At 41.0% G+C, this 25,632-nt stretch overlaps 1 protein-coding gene across 5 annotated transcripts in view; it reads right to left on the minus strand.

The window, feature by feature from the left end:
- LOC141144826 (cadherin-10-like) overlaps positions 1-25,632 on the minus strand; it is an 881,011-nt gene that overhangs the window by 52,361 nt on the left and 803,018 nt on the right. For all 5 annotated transcript variants that reach the window (XM_073630880.1, XM_073630882.1, XM_073630881.1 and 2 more), the window contains one exon: positions 5,366-5,487. In XM_073630880.1, coding sequence (XP_073486981.1) covers positions 5,366-5,487 — 122 coding nt within the window. The remainder of the gene's footprint in view (positions 1-5,365; positions 5,488-25,632) is intronic.

A 25,632-nucleotide genomic window follows, 5' to 3' on the forward strand; every position in this document is an offset into this window, starting at 1 on the left:
TGGTGTGACCAGAACTGTGTGGACTCCAACAGAGTGAACCAAACACGTGTAAAGTGAAAAGTAATATAATTTATTATAAGAAAAGTAAATAAACAAAAGTAAACACACCTCCAGTATGACTAACAGTGACTAACCAGCAACCAACCCCACACACACAATAAATAACTGCCTAAACCAAAAACATATACAGAAGTGGGAGGCAATGGTAAACAAGCCATGGTCATACATGGGAGATCAAGCAGATTTGTGCTGGGAACAAGACAGAACAGGGAGAGGCTAACAGAAGACAGGTGGAAGGGATCAGGCTGCAGGGCAGGGGTCCAGGAGTGGATACAGGGTCACAGGATAACAGGATACAGGATTAGGATCCAGGATCACAGGCTAGTGATCAGGGCTCAAGGAACAATATCAAGGCAAATGTGTGCAGCATCTGCCAGATATATATATACCTCCTGCAATCAGTCTCAAGTGATGCCTGATTGCAGGAGATGATGACGGCTCCAGACTGCCGGGAGACACCTGCAGGTGGACACCAGTACTGTGGCCCATAGATCTGACAGTACCACCAGCAGGTGAAACCTTTCCTGACAGTACCCCCCTTGACCTCTGGAAGCTCCAACTATTCGTAGCTGCAAAAACTCTATGACATCAAGCCGATCTTTGGTTAAAGGGTCATCAGAGGTGGGCTGGAACACAGGCATTGGATTATCAGGCTTGGTGACAGGCAGACGCACATCAAGCTGGGCAGCAGGCAGAGGCACAACAAGCTGGACATCAGGCATCGAATCATCAGATTGGAGAGCAGGCACTGGAACAACAGTCTGGACAGTGGGCACTGGAACATCAGGCTTGGCATTAGGGACTGGATCATCAAGCTGGACATGGGGCATCAGATCATCAGACTGGACAGCAGGCACTGGAACATCAGGCCGGGCAGCAGGCACTGGAACAGCAGGCAGGACAACGGGCACAGGAACATCAGGTTGGACAGCGAGCATTGGAACATCAGGCCGGACAACGGGCACTGGAACACAAGACCAGACAGAGGGCACTGGAACATCAGACCGGACAGAGGGCACTGGAACATCAAGCCAAACTGGATAATCAAGCTGGATATCAGGCTTTGGATCACCAGACTGGACAACAGGCCCTGGAACATCAGGCCGGGCAGTGGGCACTAAAGCAACAGGCTGAACAGCGGGTACTGGAACAATAGGCTGGGTGGTGGCAGCAGTGAGCTGAACTTCAGGCTGGACCATGGGTACTGGAACATCAGGCTGGACCATGGGCACTGGAACATCAGGCTGAACGGCAAATACTGGAGGATCAGGCCAGACAGCAGGCAGGAGGTTGGCAGGGTTAGGTGGGTCATCAGGTTCAGGACCATCAGAGGCTAGCCTAACCCCATTGGCAATCATAAAGGCAGGTTGGAATGGATCGGCTGGCATGAAGGCAGACTGGAGCAGATCTGCTAGCGTGGAAGCAGGCAGGAGCTGATTGGCTGACATGGAGGCAGACTGGGATAATGGCAAGATTGTATGGGTTGGGAAAAACTTCAGTATCTTCTTTGGTTTAGCCACTGAAGTTCTGTAAGTGAGTGCAGGGCTATAAGTAGGGGGTGCAGCTGATTGAAGAGAAGGGCTGGAGTATGGTAAAGAAGAGGGAGCAGTTACTAAGAGGGATCTTTGTGGAATTGTTGCAGGCAGCAGAGAGGAGGCAAATGGGTTAAAGGCAGGATAGGTGCAGCAAGTGGAAACGGGATACTGATATTTAGTTGGTAGCAGGGTATATTGGGCAGTGACTGTGGTTGCCATTGGTGATGGAGAAAGAGACCACTAAGCAGGCAGGTCTCTGGCAGCAGGAATGGGCTGTTGCAATCTGACTGAGGCTGAGTGTAATAGATCTGACTATGCCTGTAGTGAAGGTTGAACAATTCTGCCTGTCTAACCAAGGACTGCACTGCATTAATACGCTCTGACAACACCTTCTGAGAAAATTAGGAATAATGCTCAAAGAAAGAAACAGGGTCATCCTCCAATAACCACACCAGAAACTCAACCTGATCAAAACTGAAGGGGGGCGAAAAATCATCACTGCCTTTTGGAGCACTGGACAAGGATAGCTCTGCACACACCTGAATAAGAGACTGAACATCCCCAAACAGCATATGGCCCTGATCAACTAGGGAATGAGCCAGTTGGAAACATTCTAGTAGCTGGTCACTGGTCCACTCTTTCAATAGCTGGCTGCAGTATTCACCATCCTCTGTCACCAGCATAGAATAATAAACAACTTCCTCTGGATGCATCTTAGCAAAAACAACAGAACCAAGATGGTTTCTCCATGCAGCCACTTCTGGTCAGGGATGACCTTGGTATTTTGTCATGAACTGGTATGACCAGAACAGTGTGGATTGCGACAGAGTGAACCAAACACGTGTAAAGTGAAAAGTAATGTAATTTATTATAAGAAAAGTAAATAAACAAAAGTAAATGCACCTCCAGTATGACAAACAGTGACTAACCAGCAACCAACCCCAGTGACACACAATAAATAACTGCCTAAACCAAAAACATATACAGGAGCGAGAGGCAATTGTAATCATAAACAAGCCAGTATCATACATGGAAGATCAAGCAGATTTGGTCTGGAAACAAGACAGGACAGGGAGAGGGTAACAGGAGACAGGGGGAACAGGCAGAAGGGATCAGGAAAGGATACAGGGTCACAGGATAATAGTATACAGGGTCAGGATAAAGAATCACACGCTAGTGAACACAGGTCAGGGCTCAAGGAACAATACCAAGGCAAATGTGTGCAGCATCTGCACAGTATATGTACACCTGTAATCAGTCTCGGGTGACGCCTGATTGCAGAAGATGATGTCGGCTCCAGACTGCTGGGAGACACGCGCTGGTGGACACCAGTACTGCGGACCATAGATCTGACAGTGCCACCAGCAGGTGAAACCTTTCCTGACAATACTGTATACTGTTTTATTAAATTTTATTAAAACAATGAAGCTGTGTTATTAACACTATGTTGTTTTAGGTAGTAAAAAATTGGTCGTATGTCTGGGTCCTGGAAAAAAAAAGTTAGTGGTGAAATGTTGACTGTACATCATATCATACCACTGTATGTATTGTATTTATTTAATCTGCATATGTCCATATTTTTATTGTGTGCAAATTTTATGTATTCATTTTTCCCTATAGGAGTATCCCAAAATCTTTTTCAAAATATTTTAAACGGTTTCAAAAAATAAAAACTGTCATTTTATCTAATATTTCTCCTTTCTGTGATCAATATAGTCCATTGTTGTAGGATACTGGGGCTTTTCTCCGGTTATTTCCTATTAGTTTTGTATGTATTGGTTGGATGAGGCCCACATTTATCCCTTTATTTTTTCATAATAAATGTAAGTAGTTTTCTGTCTTCAAGTGTACCACATGAATACTGCTCTTCCGTGACATGCCACAATGGTTAATGTTTAGGGAGAAAAAGCTCCCTATGATTTTATGCCTGAATCTTAGTAGATTAACTAAATGGATTATAGGAGATTCCCACATTTTAGCTCTCATGCTGTTGTTTTGAATTACTTCAGTCATGCAATGCAAAGCATAAAAATAAGGTTACCCAGACTTTAATCCTTGATTGAGTTTAAGGAAAAAAGAGACCAAAAACATAACAGTACCATGCCACGAGTATATAATATCTTTATTGTTACAAAATTAAAAGATTAAAATCAAAAACAATTTAGACAAATACAAAATGTCTTGACCCCAAACTTTAGCATTTACAGGGAGTCATCATGATGGTTTCTTTGACTCATTTCACAGGACAAAGCCTGCTTCTCCAGAAAGAACAAAGCTTTTTAAATGTCTAACAATAGAAAAACAAAAATCAGCCAACTTGCAAATTTTATTTAACAAGTATTTGTTTATTAATTACCTATTTAATACATATTTCTACCTGCAATAGATGTTGACAGAGTGTGCAGTGCAATAAAACATATGGCACAATAACACTTATAGACAAATAGATCCTAACACCTCAGGCCTCCAGCCAGGATAAAAAAAAATTGGTTTATCAGGATGTAAGATGGGGTCATCCAACTTTCTAGAAGAAAAATTAAATTTAGGCCCCCTGCACAAATACACTAAGATAAGGGACTGAGATTATATCCTACTTCATACGATTCATAACCTTATAAAAGGGGGGAAGGGATAAATTATGGTTTTATATACTGTGACTTGCAGGCATTCCAAGCACTCTCACCTGGAAAAGTACCAGTGTGGGGAGAGGAGAACAGGGAAAGACACACAGATGGACCCCATATGGTAAGCTGTAGTAGATTGTTTTTAAATAACAGCATATATAAGTACATAAAGGCCAATGAATCCCATATAAACCCCTACTCCCCATATTGTGTAACTAAATAATATAGGGCCATTCTATAACAGAATGACAGAATGACACGTAATGATGCTCCATATGGTGTCCTATTTAACCCAGCTAGCTTATTTGTGGATTTTCACAACAATACAAGGAAGCTATTTAACCCAGCCAGCTTTTTTGCAGATTAGATATTTATATATTTAGGGGCTTAATTGTATTTTTTTTTCTTTTAAAAAGTTGGATGTCCTCATCTTACATCTCGATGAACCAATTTTCTATCCTGGCTGGAGGCCATTCAATGTTCCTCATTGGTTTTTCTTGCACTGCACACTCTGTCAACATCTGTAACAGGTAAAAATATGTATTAAATAGGTAATTAATATATTATATTAATTAATATAGAAAGATCTTTATATTTTAAGACATTTAAAAAGCTTTGTTCTTCCTGAAAAAGCAGACTTTGTCCTGCAAAATGCATCATAGAAACCATTATGATGACTCCCTGTGAATGCTAGCGTTTAGGGTCATGTCACTTTGTATTTGTCTAAGTTGTGATTACAGACTAACTTGTTTGTTAAATATTTTTAACACTAAAGATATTACATATATATTTTTAATATACTCATGGCGTGGTACCAAGTCCTATTTAGTTTTGCTTTGTTTAGGGATTTTTCTTTGTGCCAATGTGAAGACGGGGGTCCTTTAAATAATTTGAACACATTTTGACAACAGGTAAGTTACACATAAGCACACAGCTTTCAGAGACACAGAGTTTTTTTAAAGGTCATGTACAGTATAACATAATTATTTTAAATTAATAGTATGCATCATCATAATAGCATGTATATGCAGAACAAATATATTATAGTATATAACAAATATACTTTTTGGTATCTCAAGTCTCAATACAAAATATTATTATATATTATATTTTTTCTACTTTTGTATTTTTCACAATTTTAGTTACCTGCCCCGGTCTTGCATTCTCACAAACAAACGTATCATAAAACATTGCAAATTGTGGTGCATTGTCATTGACATCCAGAATCAGTATGTAAACAGTGGCCCGTGTTGTTTGCTTAGGATTATCTGAAAAAAGGACAAAAACAAAAGAAAACTGTTTACTAACACTAGCTATAATAATGACAATAATGTGAAAATGACAATGTGAGTAACAAAGACAATATAACAAAGTGCAAAAATAAATAACAGTTAAATACATTTAATATTATTTTACAGTACAACAATTTGTATAAAATGTATACAAGTTAAAAAATAAAAGACGTTAGTTCTCACAGGTGTATTTTTTGTTTTGAATTCTGTCTTATGAGCTGGCTATTATTGTATTGGAATTTGTTTGACTTTAGAAAGCTGAAATCTGGACCCATTGATATCAAGTCACATTGATTTGGACTGCTTTTGAGCATGGTCTGGTAACAAGCATAACAATTGTAGCTATTCAATTCTATCACTCTCTTAAGCAGTTGAACTCCAGACAAAGAGCTTAATACAGATTAAATTATAAGGAGGCTGTTTTACAGCACCTGCCAAAGGATTTGCATTTCTGTGCATCCAATTTTGAGATTTACACAGCTCCGCCACACATAAAACAGCCCTGTATGACAAGGAAGAAGACATGATTTTTTTCTGCTGCAGTTAAAGCCTACTTGAAGCATCCATATTTATTATGGTAATGCAGCCAATCTGTGTGTAAAGTAACAAATATTCTGATATTTTTTTTCTTTACTTTATTCTGCATCACGAGTTAAAATACCCTTTCCTGGCAGTATACTGGAAAGACTGACCACTACTCTCGCACAGAACGCAGAGGCATGGGTCTCTGATGCTCTGACAACCCCTGCCCAGTGCTAAAATCAGCAGCTCTTATGATCCCTCTTATGATCCCTAAGCAGCGCTTTTGATTTGGGCTGAGAAAGGGTCATGCTGGACCATTGGAGTACTGGACTGCTGCACCCTATGTTGAGCAATGATTCACCTCTCTAACATACTGCTAACACAGCAGATTTTGACACATGCTCCTGTACAAAGCAGGGAGAAAACAAAAATACAAGCAGATTTATTACTGTATATGCAGCTTTACTGTATTACAGTCATAAATACAGAAGCTTCAATTGGACTTTAGGTAACCTTTAAAGCTCCCCAGTCTGTGACTGGATAGTGGAAGGAGAAACAGCAAGCTAATGAGCTCATCTCTCTGTCACTCTGCTCTCTTGTCTTAGCTGCATGTTCCTTGTTAGCACATGAGCACTGCAGTACAGCTGTCTGGCTCCTTGTGGTGCTTCTTCCCAGTCTGAGCTCTACTGTACAGAGGATTGCAAGAAGCTGATGCCAAGTCCAATCTAGTTACTTACACTGTTTGCATTTAAAAATACATACACAATCTCCACAGCAGACGTTACCAAACTTGCCAAGTTTATGTATCTCATCTTGCAGGATATTTTTTTACATTTGAAAGTGAATTAAAACTATCTTAAAGCACAGCACATTTCCTCATTTTCTAATAAAACAATAAAATAACTAATATTTTAATCTCATTGGTAGCTCTCTGTGACTGCTACTGATGTTCATTTAGAAATAATAGATGGCAGATCATGATTTTGCAATAAATGAAGGTTGAAATTCTAGCTACTTTATATGCCTCATAAATTCCATTAAATAAGCTTAAAAAGCGATGGGAGTTTGCCAGGTGTATAAATGCATTGTTAATGAAGGTAATGTTTATTTACAGAATCTCTAGTTCCACGTAAATGGTAAATCAGTGTGCATGAAATTAGGGAACTCTATGTACAATATATTGAAAGAATAGAAAGTGGTGGCCAAGCTTTAAAACTGAGCCTAATTCCATCAGCTGAAGAATTGATATATTACTTTTTCATTAGAAAAAAATGCAGCCGGGGGGACAGAATCAGAGTGTGATTTTATGGAAGTGTTGAGTCCTGTTGCTTTTGGCCCATCAGAGGACATAAATATGTAGGCCTAATTTTCAATTTAACAGAAAAAGTTTTCATTTTTAATGTAATAGATCTATACAAAATATACAAACAAAAATGCAGGTAAGAAAAAATAATGAGGTGTTAAAAAACAAACATCAACCAACATTGGAATCCTTAAATGCATAATAGCCAATACAAAGCTGATTTTAGTAAAATACACTGAGGATGTCATCTAGTGTCCTATGAATAAAGGTATTAGGTGTGTCAAAGCTGCCTAGATGCAATTGTGTACACTGAATCTCAGCCATCCACAAAGAGATTTGTCATCAGAACGTATTCACCTATAAGATTATTGTAGATTTTAGCACTCACTGACCTTTGCTGAATGCTGAAGGAAAGTGAGAGCTCCCATACCATGATTTAAAGTATGAACAGCCTTAATTTTCCAGAAAGCAGTGATCCCTAATAACCACTTCAGTACCAGAGCATGTTTTCTTTTTATAACTTTTATAATATATATATATATCTATATCTTTTCATTTTTATTGTCTACCCTAATGTATTATCCATCATTTTTTTAGAACCGATAGAGCTTTCATTTGGTAGCAAATTTGGATACATACATTTTTCTTTTTTGCATTTTATTGAGAATAAATAGTATACTTGGAATTGAAAGAAAGAGAATACACAGTAAAGCAGGACAAATTTTCCCTGTTTATCTAATTTGCACATCCCCATATATTTACCCCAAAACATAATCAACAAAATCTGCTGATTAAAATTATATCAAATCGGTGTGATCATAGCGTAATGGTAAGGTTTAATGTGAGCATATGTGCTTTACTTTAGAAGTGCTTTATTCCCCTTTGGACACTACATTGCGAAACAGGCAAGGCAAAAAATGGTTTGCGTTAATTGTTAGCGTATCAATAAGATAAGATTAAGTCGACTAGCACACAAATTGGTACTAGTGTGACTTGTTTGTGATCATTAAAAATTTGAATGAAATTGCTTTTATTTACTAGCAAACATAAGATAATTAAATATTAATAACTGATACCACATCTGGTTTTTGATGAGACAAGTATAGGAAAGAAAACCAAGCAGACTTTTAGGGTATTTCACAATACAACTTACATGGTACAAATACAAGTAATTTTATTAATATCATAATAAATCATAGTCAGACCATTGTTGCTCCCAGCTATATTTCATTCTAATGCCTCACTTAGATACTGATCCTCATCCATGACCCATCATCTGTTTGCATCACACTTGATATAACTGTAATTTTACAAAATCTCTATGATTATCAACAATATTGCATATGGCTAAATAGGTAGTGGACTGGAATTGTGTTTCTCAACATGTTTCACAGATCTTAATTCCAATTCTACAGGAGCATAAATGAGTCTGCACCTACATTCGCCAAAAAAAAAAAAAAATATATATATATACCCAGTATGTCTGTGCTCACATGTCAAAATTACATATGTTAATATTTTGTATATAATAATAATAACATACTTTTATGATTTTAAACTGCAGGTTTGAACACAGGGACTTAGACTTATGAAGATGAACTCCAAGAGGCCAAGAGCCACCATGGACATTGCAATTGTAAAATGTTATATGCAAAAACTGGAATTATATACCTGTCTGATATGTCTGATATGGTTTTATTACTCATATCAATTCCCAAAAAAGACTTGTCACTAATTCAGGGGCATCCAATTACTCTTCCCCTCAGCTCTGACCCAGTGGTTGTGTGTGCCCACCAATGAGATGAGGGGTTTATTAAAATCTGGAATCACCCCTTAAAATAAGGGGGCTCCCAGATATCTGCCCCCCTAAATGAATAAGTATGGGTGGGTCATTGCCATTGAAGTAGATCTATGTTGCCTGACAATGTGATTTGTGATGAATTTAATTGTTTAATTGATGGTTTCTTTTTAATAAAGGGCTTGTCAAACTGTGTCTGAGTGTTTGTTTACTAATTACACCTTTTATACATTCATGTGGACAGGGGGGTATCTGGTATTTGGAAGGGAGCTTCCAAACTCCAGAGCTGTGGGGAAGAGGCCTTTATTTTTATCAACATGAAAACAAGTGGGATTTATCCCAGGGACCGATATGCACTTTAGAAGGGCCCTGTGCCCTTTTTTTTATATGGTTCCCCCTTATAATCCATATCAGACCTTAATCCCCAGGTGACACCTGAATGTGCCAGAAAAGAATGCATCACTAGTTGTTAGAAAGACAGCAGCTGCAGAAAAAAAGTGTTGTCACTCTATTAATGGAAGTGCCTATCCAGTGGTTCTACTGGTAGGATCAACAGACAAAAAGTCCAGGCTCGGTGGTATGGGCAGCCTAAATCTCATATGTGATTTTTAATTTGACTAGAGTTCTACTTTAACCACTTAAGCCCCGGACCATTTGGCTGCCTAAAGACCAGAGGACTTTTTACAATTTGGCACTGCACTGCTTTAACTGGTAATTGCGCGGTCATGCAATGCTGTACCTAAACTTAATTTGCATCCAAATAGAGCTTTCTTTTGATGGTATTTGATTGCCTCTGCAATTTTTATTTTTTGCGATATAAATGGAAAAAGACCAAAAATTTTGAAAAAAAATGATATTTTCTCATTTTTGTTATAAGAAAAATCCAAAAAAACTCAATTTTAATCATACATTTAGGCCAAAATGTATTCAGCCACATGTCTTTGGTAAAAAAAAATGTCAATAAGCGTATATTTATTGGTTTTGCGCAAAAGTTATAGCGTCTACAAACTAGGGTACCTTTTCTGGAAATTTCATAGCTTTAATGCCCTGTACACACAGTCGGACATTGACTGGACATTCCAACAACAAAATCCGTGGATTTTTTCCGACGGATGTTGGCTCAAACTTGTCTTGCATACACACGGTCACACAAAGTTGTCGGAAAATCTGATCGTTCTAAACGTGGTGACCTAAAACACGTACATCGGGACTATAAACGGGGCAGTAGCCAACAATAGCTTTTGTCTCTTAATTTATTTTGAGCATGCATGGCACTTTGTGTGTCAGATTTGTGTACACACGATTGGAATTTCCGACAACAGATTTTGTTGTCGGAAAATTTTATAGCAAGCTCTCAAACTCTGTGTGTCAGAAATTCCGATAGAAAATGTGTGATGGAGCCAATCACACATGAATTTCTGACAACAAGGTCCTATACCACATTTTCCGTCGGAAAATCCGACCGTGTGTACAGGGCATTAGTTTATGACTACCTATCTCATTTCTTGAGGTGCTAAAATAGCAGGGCAGTACAACCCTCCCCAAATGACCCCATTTTGGAAAGTAGATACCCCAAGAAATTTGCTGAGAGGCATGTTGAGCCCATTGAATATTTATTTTTTTTGTCCCAAGTGATTGATTAATGACAAAAAAAATATTTTTTTTTACAAAAAGTTGTCACTAAATGATATATTGCTCACACATACCATGGTTATATGTGGAATTTCACCCCAAAATACATTTTGCTGCTTCTCCTGAGTATGGGGATACCACATGTGTGGGACTTTTTGGGAGCCTAGCCGCGTAAGGGGTCCTGAAAATCAAGCACCGCCTTCAGGATTTCTAAGGGTGTAAATTTTTTATTTCACTCCTCACTACCTATCACAGTTTTGAAGGCCATAAAATGCCAACATGGCACAACCCCCCCAAATAAACCCATTTTGGAAAGTAGACACCCCAAGCTATTTGCTGAGAGGCATGTTGAGTCCATGAAATATTTTATATTTTGCCACAAGTTGCGGGAAAATGACAAACATTTTTTTTTTTGCACAAAGTTGTCACTAAATGATATATTGCCCAAACATGCCATGGGCATATGTGGAATTACACCCCGAAATACATTCTTCTGCTTCTCCTGAGTACAGGGATACCACATATGTGGGTATCCCTGTACTCTCTCCCCCAGCCAGATGGTTAACATTAAAAAAAAAGTAACATTACAGTATAACAAGACATACCATACCTGCAAAGCAAATACAAAAAAAATAGTAAAAAAAAAATCATTTTTTGACGCAATCTGTGCCTAATATATATATATGCCGAGGCATGGAGGCATCCGCCCCAAAAGTTAGGAACAAATCACTCCTCCGCCCCTGCTGCCCCCATGCTTTGGCATATATGCTCTTTTTGTAACTGTGGTGGTGAAATCACCTCCAACTGCGTTGGAGTCATGGCTTTATGTATCGTGGGAGTAAACGCTGTTGTTTTCAAGATAAATAAATCTGCGCTGCAGCTGAATGATCTTACTTGAAAACAAAAAAATGGTTAACAATAAAACACAGTAAACAGTAAAGTATAAAAAAAATGACATACCTGAAAAGCAAACATGATAAAACATACTAACAATAAAACATTGCAGAATAGAATACAGTAAAAAAGAGCAGAACAATAGACAGAGAATAGAGAGAGAGAGAACAATAAAACGAACGTCAACTATTTTTTTTTTTTTATTTTATATTTTTTTGTGTTTTTTTTTTACTTTTTCCTTTTTTTTTTTTACACTTTTTTTTTATAACTGTAACGGTTGTAACTGCAACGGTTCCAGGTTCGGGTCTCTCAAAATGCGATGGCATCTTGGGAGACCCTGTGAAAGTGTGTCCTAGTCTGTGCAGTGCTGTACCCTATGCTAATACTCAACTAGTGTATGGTAGCGTTCAAAACATTCACCAATGCAAAGACCAGGATTGTCAGGACAGGAGGGACAATAATAGCGGGTGTCATGCCTATATCCGCTCTTACTGCAGACACGACATCTTCTTTGGGGAGCTCGTTGGGTAGGGGTACTCGGGAGTACATGCGCAACATGCCTCTCATGCAGCCAGCTTACTTGATTTGGATTGGGAAGGTGAGGTTGAGCACCATCTGGAAACAGAAGGGCTCTGACGATCTCTTCCTGCAATTGATGGAAGGATCCAGTCCATCCTGAAGCTCTGTATAGCACATAAGTGTTCAGCAAAGCCAGTTGAAATAAATAAACAGACACTTTTTTGTACCACCGTCTGGCCTTACGGGCAACTAGGTACGACACCAACAACTGGTGATTGTGGTCCACTCCTCCCATATTTTGGTTATATTCGTGGACACAGAGGAGTTTCTCCACAACACCAGTCGCCGTAGGAATTTGGACCGTCGTGTCTGCATGAAGGGAGGAAAGAATAAAAACATTCTTATTATCCCTCCACTTCACAGTGAACAAGTTATTACACTTCAAGCAGGCTCTCTCCCCCAGCCTAAGACGGGAATCTACAAGCCGCTGGGGAAAGCCCCAGCAATTAGATTGCACGGTGCCACATGCGCCAATCTGATGATCAAACAAGTGATTAAAAAGTGGCACGCTCATGTAATAATTGTTCACATACAAATGGTACCCCTTTCCGAATAAGAGTGACACCAAGTCCCACACAATCTTGCCAGCACTCCCTCTGTAATCTGGGCAGTTTGGCGGCACCACGTGACTATCTCTTCCCTCGTAAACCATAAAACTACATGTATAGCCTGTGGCCCTGTCACAGAGTTTATACATCTTGACCCTGTATCTGGGGGTCATCAATCAGGGACTCATCAACGCAGACAACTTGATGGGGAGTAAACAAGTCTGCAAAATGTTGGTTGAAGTGGTTTACGAGGGGCCAAATTTTGTAGAGCCTATCGTATCCAGGGTCTCCACGAGGACGACAGAGTTCATTGTTGTTGAAATGCATGAACTGCAAGATCTGCTCGTATCGTGCCCTGGTCATGGAGGCAGAGACTATGGGCATATGGTGAATTGGGACAGTGGACCTATATGACCGCAATGTACTCATTTTAACTATGCCCATGCCGAGGGATAGGCCCAGAAAGGTCTTAAATTCTGAAACCATAATTGGTTTCCAATCTCTGGCAAGGGAGGATTGGGGATTAGCGGCGATGAATTGACCAGCATACAAATTACTTTGGTCCACAATAGATCTATAGAGATCTTCGGTGAAAAACAGCGAATAAAAATCAAGTGACGTAAAATCAACTGTTTCCACCTGACTTCCGGGTTGGCCAGTGAATGACGGAAGTATGCATGCTGCAGAAGTGGTGGGTTCCCAATTAGAATTGGCGAATGCAGTAGGAAGGGCACTATGGGCTCGACGGGCCTGTCTTTGTCTTCTTGGTGGCAGCGGGACACTATTTGTGCTTGCCACCTCACCAGCTTGATCTGCACTTATGGGACTTGCCACGTCACCACGTGTTACTGCAGTGCTGGTTTGACTATGACCAGGGTGTACTAGGCCACTGGTGCTTGCCTGTTCACCAGAAGGATGAGCAGCACTAGTACTTCTCTGCTCCATACGAGAGCCCTGCAGTTCTTTCACCTCAACAGCAGAAGAAGATTGGGGTCTGGTACGCCTGACTGTCAGCAACTGTAACAAACACTACCAAAAAAACTGTTAGCGATCACTGGGATCAGGCCTGAGTCAGCAAATGCTGCAGTTATGTGTGTTGTTTTGTAAGTGACAGTGATCAATCAATACTGCACTTGGGTGGGCTGGGCTGGGCTGGGCTGGGCGGAGGGGCAAAACCCAGGTGCTAGCAGGTATTTGGGCTGATCCCACTAACACTGCGTTTTTGGGAACCCTAAACTGCTGGGGACGCTAGTATAGATCTGATCAGATCAGATATTGATCCATTCAGATACTATACCAATAAGGGAGGTGTATGCTGCGTGTGTGGATGTTAGCGGTAATGGCACTAATCTGACTCTGCCTGGGGCGATGCAGACCCTAACTGACCCTAAAACCTAACTGATATTACCCGCCGGGCGATCAGGGGGTTAAACCTTTATTGGGTAATAAACGGCGGGTATAAAAAAACAAACTAACTAACCAGCGTCACCCATAACACTTATACGGTGATCACTGGTGAAAGGGTTAACTAGGGGGCAATCTGGGGTTAAAACCTTTATTAGGTAGTATATGACGCTATAAAAAGCTGACTGTGAACCTAAATACCTACCTGGCTAACTAGCATCACCTGTGACACTAATATGGCGATCAGAAAAAAGATTGCTTATTGACACTGGTGACAGGGGATGAAAGGATTAACTGGGGGGTGATCAAGGGGTTAAACTTTTGTTAGGGGTGTTAGGGGGTACCCTAGACCTAAAGGGACCTACCACTAACTGCCCTAACCCTTATAACAGTCACAAATGACACCAATGCAGTAATCAGTAAAAAAATAAAAACTGCTATTGGTGTCACTGTGACAGGGGGTGACAGGGGGTGCAGGGGGGGTGATCGGGGGGGTTTATGTGCCTATGTGTGCTAGTGTTAGTGTACTGTTGGTGCAGACACACTGTGATGTCTTCTCTCCTCGGGAGCCGGAATGAAAATGCTCCATGAGGAGAGATAACATCATTTCCTTTGCTTCTGTTTACATTTCAGAAACAGAGGAAGCTTCTCATTCGCCAGGAGCGATCGTGAGGGAGAGGCCATGAAACAGTGGCCTCCCCCTCAGGACATATCGCTCCTGGAAGGATGCCGCCTGCGGGAGGGGAGTAACATACCCATACATTACTCTGCCTGCCCGTGCCATTCTGCCACAGTATATCTGCGTGAGGTGGTTGGCAAGTAGTTAACACCAATTGGAAAATGCCCTGTGCATCTTCATTTTATCTCTCACTTCACCATTGAGAGCCCACCCATGTGAGTAAGGCATCAAGTGGGTGCCAAGTTAGCTGGTATACGCTACAAGATATAAAGATGCCACATATACAAACACCATGTAAAGGATCAGCAGGAACAGCCAAAGTCGCACAGCAGTTGGCATGCCTATGGCTGGAAACCTGTTATGAGCAAATGGGCCATTTATACAAATACACATATTGGCATGTACTGTATATATATTTATACTAGGCCAATACCGTTCATATTCCTGATATGTGCCTGCTGTACCATGTACTTGTATGAGAAAGTATTCTGTTCTCTTTGTATAGCTTACTATGTGTGAAATTGCTGGTGTTCCTGTATAGTCCCCTCACTTTCCTTCTAAAAACTGACCACACTAAGTAAGATAGCACAATGTGGTCAGTTCTCTAGCTATGCTGGGAACTCAGTGTACTCTCCTTCAATGATCAGACTTGTCCTGACACCCCCTGCTACACAGCCATTCATTGAGAAGATCAGTGTGCTGCTGCTTATCCTCCCACAGCTCTCATGTAGCTGAGAACAGAGGGAATGTGATCACTTATAAAAATGGGAAAAAAGGCATTCATTATGTTTTTTATATCTATAAAAAATGTTTTGCATTTAATTTCTATTTTACACTGTAAGGTTTGGGTGATGGTTTACAATCACTTTAATTTCTTTATAAGGGAAAACTACACAGAGAATGTTCAAGTGCTGCTAATTTTAATATACAATTTTTATGTTATCTTATTAACTGTGCAAGTTTGTTGAGCAGCTGTGAAGTTCACAGAGAGGGGTAAAGTGGTATGACATTATTTTTACTGTAAAATAGTATGTAATGTAGTGGAATATAGCTATTAATGGGATGGATTTAAATGTAATTCAGATTCAGATTCGGAATACTTTATTAATTCCAAAGGAAAATTTGTATTATTAATATTTTTTGGCTGTTCAAAATATACCAAGGAAAATATATCATACAGATAGGTACACTTTTGTTATTATTAAAAACAGGATACATATGGTATATTAAAGGTTACCTGTCAGTTTTCAAGGAAGACTGCTGAGAAGTAGACTAAAGAAACAATACAAAGTCAATTTATAAATGCATGCTTTTATTGGAATGTATTATGCAAATTAAAATCAGCAGTTTAAACACTTCTAATTATATTTATGATTTTACAGTATAAAGCTCTGGGCACTGCTGATAATTATTCAAAATGGTCACTTGGCAAAAATTTGCTATTTATTATGGAACTTCTACTTGTCATTGTGCTCTTGGGGAAAGAGTTTATTTTAGCAGCCTCACTAATATACAGACACAAAGTTACAAAATGCTCACAAATGGCTTCTTTGTACTACTGGCAAATCAGAGCAGTTTTGACGTAGTGTTCCATTCCTGAGAGACCAGCACCAAATTAATAACATCAGTATCCTCTTTATGAGGTTAGTCCAGATGTCAGCATGTTCAGAAGATAAGGTATGTCAAGGCTATATATCCAACAACTTCTGAATGCGTCTTCTATCATTGGGCTTCAGGAAAAAAAGGGAACAAATCAGGCTGTCATAGTCCTGCTTTTTGAATCTGTACTGTTCTGAGACAAACCTCCTGAAACGATCCCTGGATTACAGTTACATAGTAAATAAAATGTAAGAGTTTAGAAGAATTATCATTACCAAGAAGATATTGATACATAAACCAAACTACTCAAACATTATTAAAGTGGTTGTAAAGGTAAAAGGTTTCTTTTACCTTAATGCATTCTCTGCATTAAGGTAAAACACCTTTTATATACAGCTCCCCCTGCAGCCTTCCTAAATATATACCTGAGCTTGATCCTGGTCCAGTGCTGTGCACATCTCCAGCAGCTCCTCTCCCCTCTCCTCACTCTCACAGGCTTGGCTGAGAGCAGCGGGAGTTATTGGATCCTGCTGCTGTACCTGTGAGCAGAGAACGGGGGGGCAGGACCAAGCTGGGCTGTGTGTCTAAATAGATGCAAACAGCCCTGCTTGGGAGCAAGCCTGCACAAGTGCCCCCATAGGTAGCAGCTTCCTATGGTGGGCATGCAGTGGGGGGGAGGAGCCAGGAGCACCAGCAGGGGACCCAAGAATAGGAGGATCGGAGGCTGTTCTGTGCAAAACCATTGCACAGAGCAGGTAAGTATAACATGTTTGTACTTTAATTAAACAATAGCATGCTTTAGTTTCACTTTAAAACAGTCTTTCATGTGTATCATGTATGAAAAGTCAAGACAATCAGGTGACAGAACAACAACCAGACAACCACAAGATAATCATAGTGGATCCTCTCCCTGCACCTGATGCCACAATTTAAAAACAGTGTGACTGTATGGGGCTCCACCCACACAACTGCATAATTAATTCACAGGAAGGCAGAAAGACTTCTCCATGAACTGTGAGGGTGCTGTTGCTCTCATACTTCATTGATACTTCCTACAGCTTTCAAAAATATTAGCCAGTCTTCACTCATCAGATAAGACCTAAAAACTTGGACTTTACGGATTCTTTTAGGCATCAACATACCGAATACTCTTTCCCCTACAATGAAAGCCTGAGCATGTACATGGAAAGCGATTACAGAAATAGCGCTACCACCCTCGCAAGCCTTATCACCCCTTATCCTGATAGGAGTTCTCACACAACTAACACCAGACCTCTTGCTGTCCCAGTGGATTAACAAAGGTATACTTCACATCCAAGACCTGTTCTCCAATTCCAAATTAAAAACCTTCTCCCAGAGTTTGCACTTCCAGCCTCTGAATATTTTACTCACCTACGGATAACCCATTGCTTATTCCCCCTACCAGAACCGAAACCAATGTACTCCTTACCTTCCACCATATGGTCCTTTTTAACCCACTCATCCCCTATGTGGAAAGGTATCTCATTACTCTACAACGCCTTACACCAGAAAAAGGACTTTATTAAACATACTTCACATCTACACTGGGAATCAAACTTGGGAGACTACTTCACTGAGGAACAATGGCAAACAGCATTCAAATCTATATACCATCTATATACCAATCTACCTGCTTAGTTCTATGGGAATTATCTCAAATATGGTACCTAACCCCTACCAGACTTGCTTCTTTTGGCTCCCAATCAACTGATTTCTGCTGGAGATGCCAAAAAGCAAGGGGGGACCTATTCCATATCTTATGGGCATGTCCTAACATATACCCCCTTACTGGTCCACTATCTTCCATATCCTAAGAAATGTCTCCAAATGCCACATCCCCTTCTCCCCCATACTGGCACTCCTAAATCTAACAATAGAAGCCATCCCTACCTCACTAAGAATAATAATCACACACATCCTCTTAGCAACCTCAGCATCACTTGCCTGTGAAAATCGGTCACAACCCCCACTATTGAGAACACTCTTGAAATGATAAACACACACTACAGTTACCAACTCATGATGGCCTCCAGTAGAGGAAACTACCACAAAACATTTTCCTCCTGGCAACCATGGTTGCAATAGTCAGGTGCGGCAAAACACCTACATCCAAAGAATACCTCCTGATATGTCTTTAACACTGACAGCCCTGACAAAATTACCAACCATTTGACCATCACCAGTTAATCTTGGTTATGACCCGGGCCATAACATTAGAGAGATAAACTTACAGGAAATTTGGTTCCAACCTTAACCTATCCCTACCATCATATACCTAACTGTCTTAAATAATGCTGACGTGTTCCCTCCGGACACATAGGGGAAGGTTCCTGAGATGGTCACTGTAACGAGCCCCTTGCTCGCTCGATTCCACTCTCCCGACACTCCTCTGCAGCTATTGAATCAGATTGCAACGTCTGATGGTTCGGTCATCCAATGCTCCGGGATTAGAACTTCAGCTATGTGCCGTTCTAACCCAGTTGTTATAGCTCAGAACAAACACCAGGCAGGCTGTATGTAAGTTCAAACAGGAATCTATCTTTATTGACAAAATACAGGCTTTTATACACTCAAAGTGGAGGTGCAGACCTCCTGCTCATATTACTCTAACAATACAGCTGTAACCTAATTAACCTAATTAACATGAGCTAATTAACTAATCCTAAACTAAACTAAACACATTTTAGCAGACAATAGACAGACAGGTGTTGGAATTTACATCAGCATCTCCTAACAGTATGTGTCCCAGCATTATGAATCAGCCACTATTCCAATATGGCAAATCCAGGGTCCCCAGAGTCTGTGTGTCCTGGGGGACCAGGACCCGAATCCACAGTAATACCACCTCAAGAGTCCCCCGGCATACAGCTCACAAAGAGCACCGTTTCCCCAAATGCAAGGGCCCCCAATTGATCAGCAAGAGGCTAGCATACAGTCCCCTCCAAAAGTCTCTTTCCCAGCTAGGTCTGTCACATTTCTCCCCTTTCGGCAGGAGACTAACACAGGAGGAGACCCCAGACGGGTTGACTCCGAAGTTAGTCAGTAGTTCCAGTCCTCTAATGGCTGTACCCACACAGTACCCCAAACAAATTGTTCCAAATAAAGCATTACTCACCCAGCCAACCTCTGCCTCTCTCAGAGAACATATCTGCTGCTGGGGAGAGGCCTGGACTGTCCCTTCTCCCTGGAGTCCTTTCTGCCGCTGGAGAGAAGACAGGGTGTCTGGGCTCACTCTGTCATGCTGTTGGGGATCTGGGCCAACTGCCCAGCATCCCTGGGGTATACAGGTGGAGACTGAAGTCCCATCCACCTTCACAGGACATCCATGCTCTGTTAGTTGAGGGCAAAGTCCAGCAGTACTCGGCCTTGTTGCCAGCCCTTCTGCTGGAAACCCCACACCATCTGCTCCAGCCAACTGTTGGGGAGGGACGACGAACACCTCCTCTCCCTTCTCCCCCTGTATCCTGATCTGCTGCTGGGAAGTGACCACCTCCTTCTCACCCTGAGCCTCCGGAACCGACGCAGGTGTAGGGCAGAGATCTTGGACCCCCTGTCCGGTTGCCAGCGCTTCAGCTGGGGAAGTTCCTTGTAACTTCACAGATACTTCTGTTGGTGCTGGGCAGAGTATAGTGAAGTTTGGCCCTAATAACAGCTCCTCTTCTGCTGGAGACTCACCAGGTTGTTCTTCCTCAGCAGAAAAGTCTATCAAATCCCCTGTCTCTGCAACTGGTGTCTGGGGATAAAGGTTCACCATCTCCTGTCCCTGGAACCCAGAAGATGCTATCAGTGCTGGGCAGAGGTTAGCAGAGCTCTGCCCTGTTGTCAGCACTTCAGGTTTGGGGATGGCAATCTTCAGATTTTCCACTGCCGATTCTCTGGCATTCTGCTGGACAGGCACATTCCTCCATCCAAGATCATCCAATGCAGAAACAGGTTCATCAAGGTCAGTCAGCACTTGCTGCATCCGCCATAAGACCACCGCCTCCATAGCTGCGGGGGCAGGTTGGCAAAGTACACCGTTACTCTGCCACATTGTCAACTCTTCAGCCAGGATTTCAGAGTTGTCAACTGGTATTTCATGATAGTCCCAGGCAAAGGGAGCACCACCCTGCTGCTGAGCAGAGTCTAACAGCTGTTTGTAGGCGATCTCCAACTCTCATTCCTGAACAGCCAGAAACTCCAAATCTTCCAGTGCCCAGTGCACTTCCGCTCTCTGTGCTCCATTATTTCCTCCAAACGCCACTCGCGATCACTTCCAAAGTCAGGGTCCCTGGACAGCCTCCAGTATAACAACCCCAGGCCATCGTAGTCAAAGCCTTCCGTGGGGCTGTCATCCGCTGTCCATGGGCACACTTGGGCTACATACCACTGGAGGGCTCTGTAGCTCTCGTCCAACCGTATTTCTGCCCAGATCAGCCTGCTTAACTCGGCTGTCCACTCCTGGTTCGGCTGTTCCCCCCAAAACAGCATTCACACTTCATACTGCGACCAGTACCTCACATGGATGGAGGGGAGAACTTTTCCTTGGTGTCGCTGCTCACGGGCTAGCGCTTCCTTCCAGAGTTCACAGCGGATAGAATCTAACCATCCTAGCAGGACCTGCTCTGATACTGGTCCTCTGTGCTGTATCTCCTTCTCTCGTAACCTCCTTCTGAATTCCTCATCCATGGTGGCTGGTATCTCTCCTCTCCTCTATCCTGCTACCTTGGATCCAGGTGATGGTTTGGATGTGTTCACGGCAAGGAAGCACGATCCCACCATTCCCTCTACGGCTCTCAAGTAAGTCTTTCAGCGTGGCTCTCCTGCAGGCTGGTTTGGAGTGTCCCAGTAACTGGAGAGCAAATCCCACGGCTGCCAACCAATGTAACGAGCCCCTTGCTCGCTCGAATTCCACTCTCCCGACACTCCTCTGCAGCTATTGAATCAGATTGCAACGTCTGATGGTTCGGTCATCCAATGCTCCGGGATTAGAACATCAGCTATGTGCCGTTCTAACCCAGTTGTGATAGCTCAGAACAAACACCAGGCAGGCTGTATGTAAGTTCAAACAGGAATCTATCTTTATTGACAAAATACAGGCTTTTATACAAAGTGGAGGTGTAGACCTCCTGCTCATATTACTCTAACAATACAGCTGTAACCTAATTAACCTAATTAACATGAGCTAATTAACTAATCCCTTTAGACAGCCTAGATGACTCAGACATGACCGTTAGGCCAGACTGGCCATCTTGTAGTTCAGAAAATCCAATCAGCATTATCACAATCAACATAGACTCTTCTTCGCACAATAGCAGAGTTAATTAACACAAATAACAATGGGGATCTAATGACTCTTAGATCCCATAGTAGACTTATTTACAATACACATTTTAGCAGACAATAGACAGACAGGTGTTGGAATTTACATCAGCATCTCCTAACAGTATGTGTCCCAGCATTATGAATCAGCCACTATTCCAATATGGCAAATCCAGGGTCCCCAGAGTCTGTGTGTCCTGGGGGACCAGGACCCGAATCCACAGTAATACCACCTCAAGAGTCCCCCAGCATACAGCTCACAAAGAGCACCGTTTCCCCAAATGCAAGGGCCCCCGATCGATTGGCAAGAGGCTAGCATACAGTCCCCTCCAAAAGTCTCTTTCCCGGCTAGGTCTGTCACAGTCACCAGTGCCTGTTTCGCCACAATTTGCTTCCAAGGGGGTGACGGGATGGATACGGTTACCTATCCCCAACTAAAAGCTATGAACTGGAAGGGAATTACCCTTATATAAAACCAATCACTAAGACTTTTACAATACATTAAAACACATCTCACTCCCCCTTGTTAGAATGTTCATGTTTGGTTACTATTTGTTAATGTTTCTGCTTATCTCTCGAGACAACTAAATGTACTACTGTTCATTTTAAGACACACCCTGACTACTTAACTGAACATTGCATATCTCCATGTACAGCTATTTGATATCCAATGCTTTTGTATTTGTTTGCAAAAAATTCCTCAAATATACGGTTTAAAAAAATATTAGCCAGTTATTTTTTGTTTGGTTTTCAAAAAAGACAACCCTCACATGAACTATTCATTTAAAATACTTTATGAAGTGCAATTGTGGTACAGATCAAATGCCAAATTCCAGCCAACTGGAAAATACAATGACAATGAAGATAACATTTCCTGCCAGCATATTGAAAGGGTTTATATTTAGATGGCTTTAATCCAAGATAAAGTAATTTTGTTCCATAAAAATAATCTGATTGAAAACCTTTTGACTGTTTAAGAGATTTTATAAACCGGGATGCTTTTCACTTAATTAATATTAAAAGGATAATAGCTACTACTAAATAATTTTAATTTAAAAGTTTTTTTTATTGGCTCAATAAGGTCAGCGTGTTTTTAAGTCCCCTGAATCCATCAATTAGCAGAAAACATTGTTTACTTTTGTGTCTCATTTCTGATTAGAGCTCTGGGTTTTTAGATGACTGGATCTTTGTTAGAATCATATAAAACTAAACAAAATACTACATGATTTGCACATGAAAGAATTGTCTTGCAGCTACCTCCTAATCTGTTTGCAAGTTTATCAAAATCTTCTGGTTTGGTACATTCTTGTGTCTGATATGGGGGATGGTATTACAAGTATGAAGGGAACGGTTCTTGAGAGATAAAGTTTCATTGCTTAGGATAGGGAAAATATTCCTTCCTTACCCCAAGAGGCAATTGGATCAACTTTACCTATAAATGTTAGTATCCAGTTATATTATGTGCATTTAGAAATTAATCCAGGCCCTTTTTTTAAAGCAATCTACTGAGCTGGCCAGAACCAGCTCTTGAAGGAGTTTATTCCACATTTTCACAGCTCTTACTGTGAAGAAACCTATTTGGAGATTAAATCTCTTTTCCTCCAGATGCCCCCTTGTTCTCTGTAATGACCTGAAAAGTGAATAACTCAACACCAAGTTAACTAAATTGACCCCTTATGTATTTATACTTATTGACCATTTCCCCCCTAATTTCCTCTTCTCAAGAAAGAATAAATTCAGTTTCTCTAATCTTTCCTCATAGCTGAGCTCCTCCATGCCTCTTATCAGTTTGCTTGCCCTTCTCTGCACTTTCTCAATTTCTCCGACTCTGGAGTCCAAACCTCTCTTAATGCAAGAAAGGATTTTGCTTGCTTTGGAAACTGCAGTTTGGCATTGCATGCGATTATTAAGCTTATGATCTACCAAAACACCCAGATCCTTCTCTACCATTGATTCTCCCAGTTGTACTCCCCCTAGTATGTATGATGCATGGATATTCTTAGCCCCCAAGTGCAAAACTTTACATTTATCAATATTAAACCTCATCTGCTACATAGATGTGTATGTGACCAGTGCACTCACCACCACTAAACACACAGTCTCTTACCAAATCGTTAGACCCCAAATGATAGGTGGTATATCATAGAATGAATGCATGGATCTTGCTTCAATCTTTTGGTATAGGAAACACAGGCAGTATCCCAATATGACACTCAGTTTAAGTCCCTGTTTCTGCTTCATGTTAAGACTTGGCCGGGAGAAATGAGACTCCAGGAGTGTGATACTATCAAATATTTAAATAGAAAACAACTTAAAACTACTTCTGTTGACAATACTTACACTTTGTGGTCAGCTCATAATGCATACTGTATATAAGAGGGTTTTTTTATAAAATTGGGTGCTCAGGAGAAGCGAAAGCGATTAGTGACTCAACTCTCTGATTCCATTTGTACTCTAGAAGAGTTTAGAAGAGTGACACAAAACCCAATACACCGCCATAAACTCTCACAATGCATAATTTCCCAATATGGCTTTTACCTAAAATGTCTCAAACTTAACTTCTATACAGTGGGTAACAATGTTGGCTCTTTTTTAGCAGGACAGATTAAAAAAGAATCAGCCAAGAATTGTATTGTATACATCCTTGACTCTACAGATGCCCGAATCACTAACCCCTCACACGTTACAAATACATTTGCAGAATTTTACACTGTTCTTCATAACTTATGACCAGGTCAAACATCTCAATCCCTATCAGAATCTCAAATATAGAGCTTCCTAACATCCCTGAACCTACAAAAAATCACCCCAGCTTAACTTACTAGCCTCTCGTCCTCCATTTCCACCACGGGAATACAAAATGTCATACGTTGCCTTTACATAAATGCCCTGGCCCAGACGGGTCACTTGAGATTGTCTTCCTGAGCTGGCCCATCCATCCAGAGGTGGACATCTCCTTTGACCAGACCGTTCTGAGGGAGGAATAGAAGGCTCAGGATCCAGGATCACCACCCTGAAACTACTATTTTAACACTTAAATGCCTGTCACTTTCCACTGAAATATGAGTTGATGACTATATGTTAATTAAAAGTTGTTTTAAACGTCTGCACCCAGAGGTGCCTCTCTCCTTGTTTTTACTGCAGCTTCCTGGAACTCGCTTTCTGTTCTACTATGATGGCTGCCCTGCTTGCTCTGGACCTTTAACCTCTTCCTTTTGTTTGCACATAGACTTATACAGACTGTGCATATATTACGTATTTGCTATAGATCTAATACAGATTGATTACATAATATTACAGATTTCTTTTGGGTCACTTATGGTTTTAAGTTGTTGCGCCTTCATTTGTTGTATTTAATTGTAATCCTACCTTAACCAGATAAGTCACATACATCTTCCGCTAACTACTGGAAGATTTCTCTTTACTAAATTCTGATATGAAAATGTATGCAAAGCTTATCTCCTCTTGGCTGGAAGACATACTCCCACATGTAATTCATTCAGACCAAGTGGGATTTATGAAAGCCTGACAAACATTAGACAGCACCAGATGTACTCTCAATATCCTTCATTGGGCAGAGAGTAGTTGAGTGCCTTTTCTGCTACTGTCATTGGATGTGGAGAAGGTATTCGACTTTGTACATTGGCGCTATCTTAATTCAGTTCTACACACCTTTGGTCTGACTGGGACTATAGATGGTGATATTAGAGTATTTATAGTCTACTACCCAGCAAGAGTATTCAACTCACGAATCCTCGTATCTTCCCTCACAATAGCTAATGGCGCTAAACAGGAATGTTCCCTTTCCCCTATCATTTTTGCACTAGTGATGGAACCACTT

This window comes from Aquarana catesbeiana, linkage group LG05 (genome assembly GCF_042186555.1).
Source record: "Aquarana catesbeiana isolate 2022-GZ linkage group LG05, ASM4218655v1, whole genome shotgun sequence".
Lineage (NCBI taxonomy): Eukaryota > Metazoa > Chordata > Amphibia > Anura > Ranidae > Aquarana > Aquarana catesbeiana.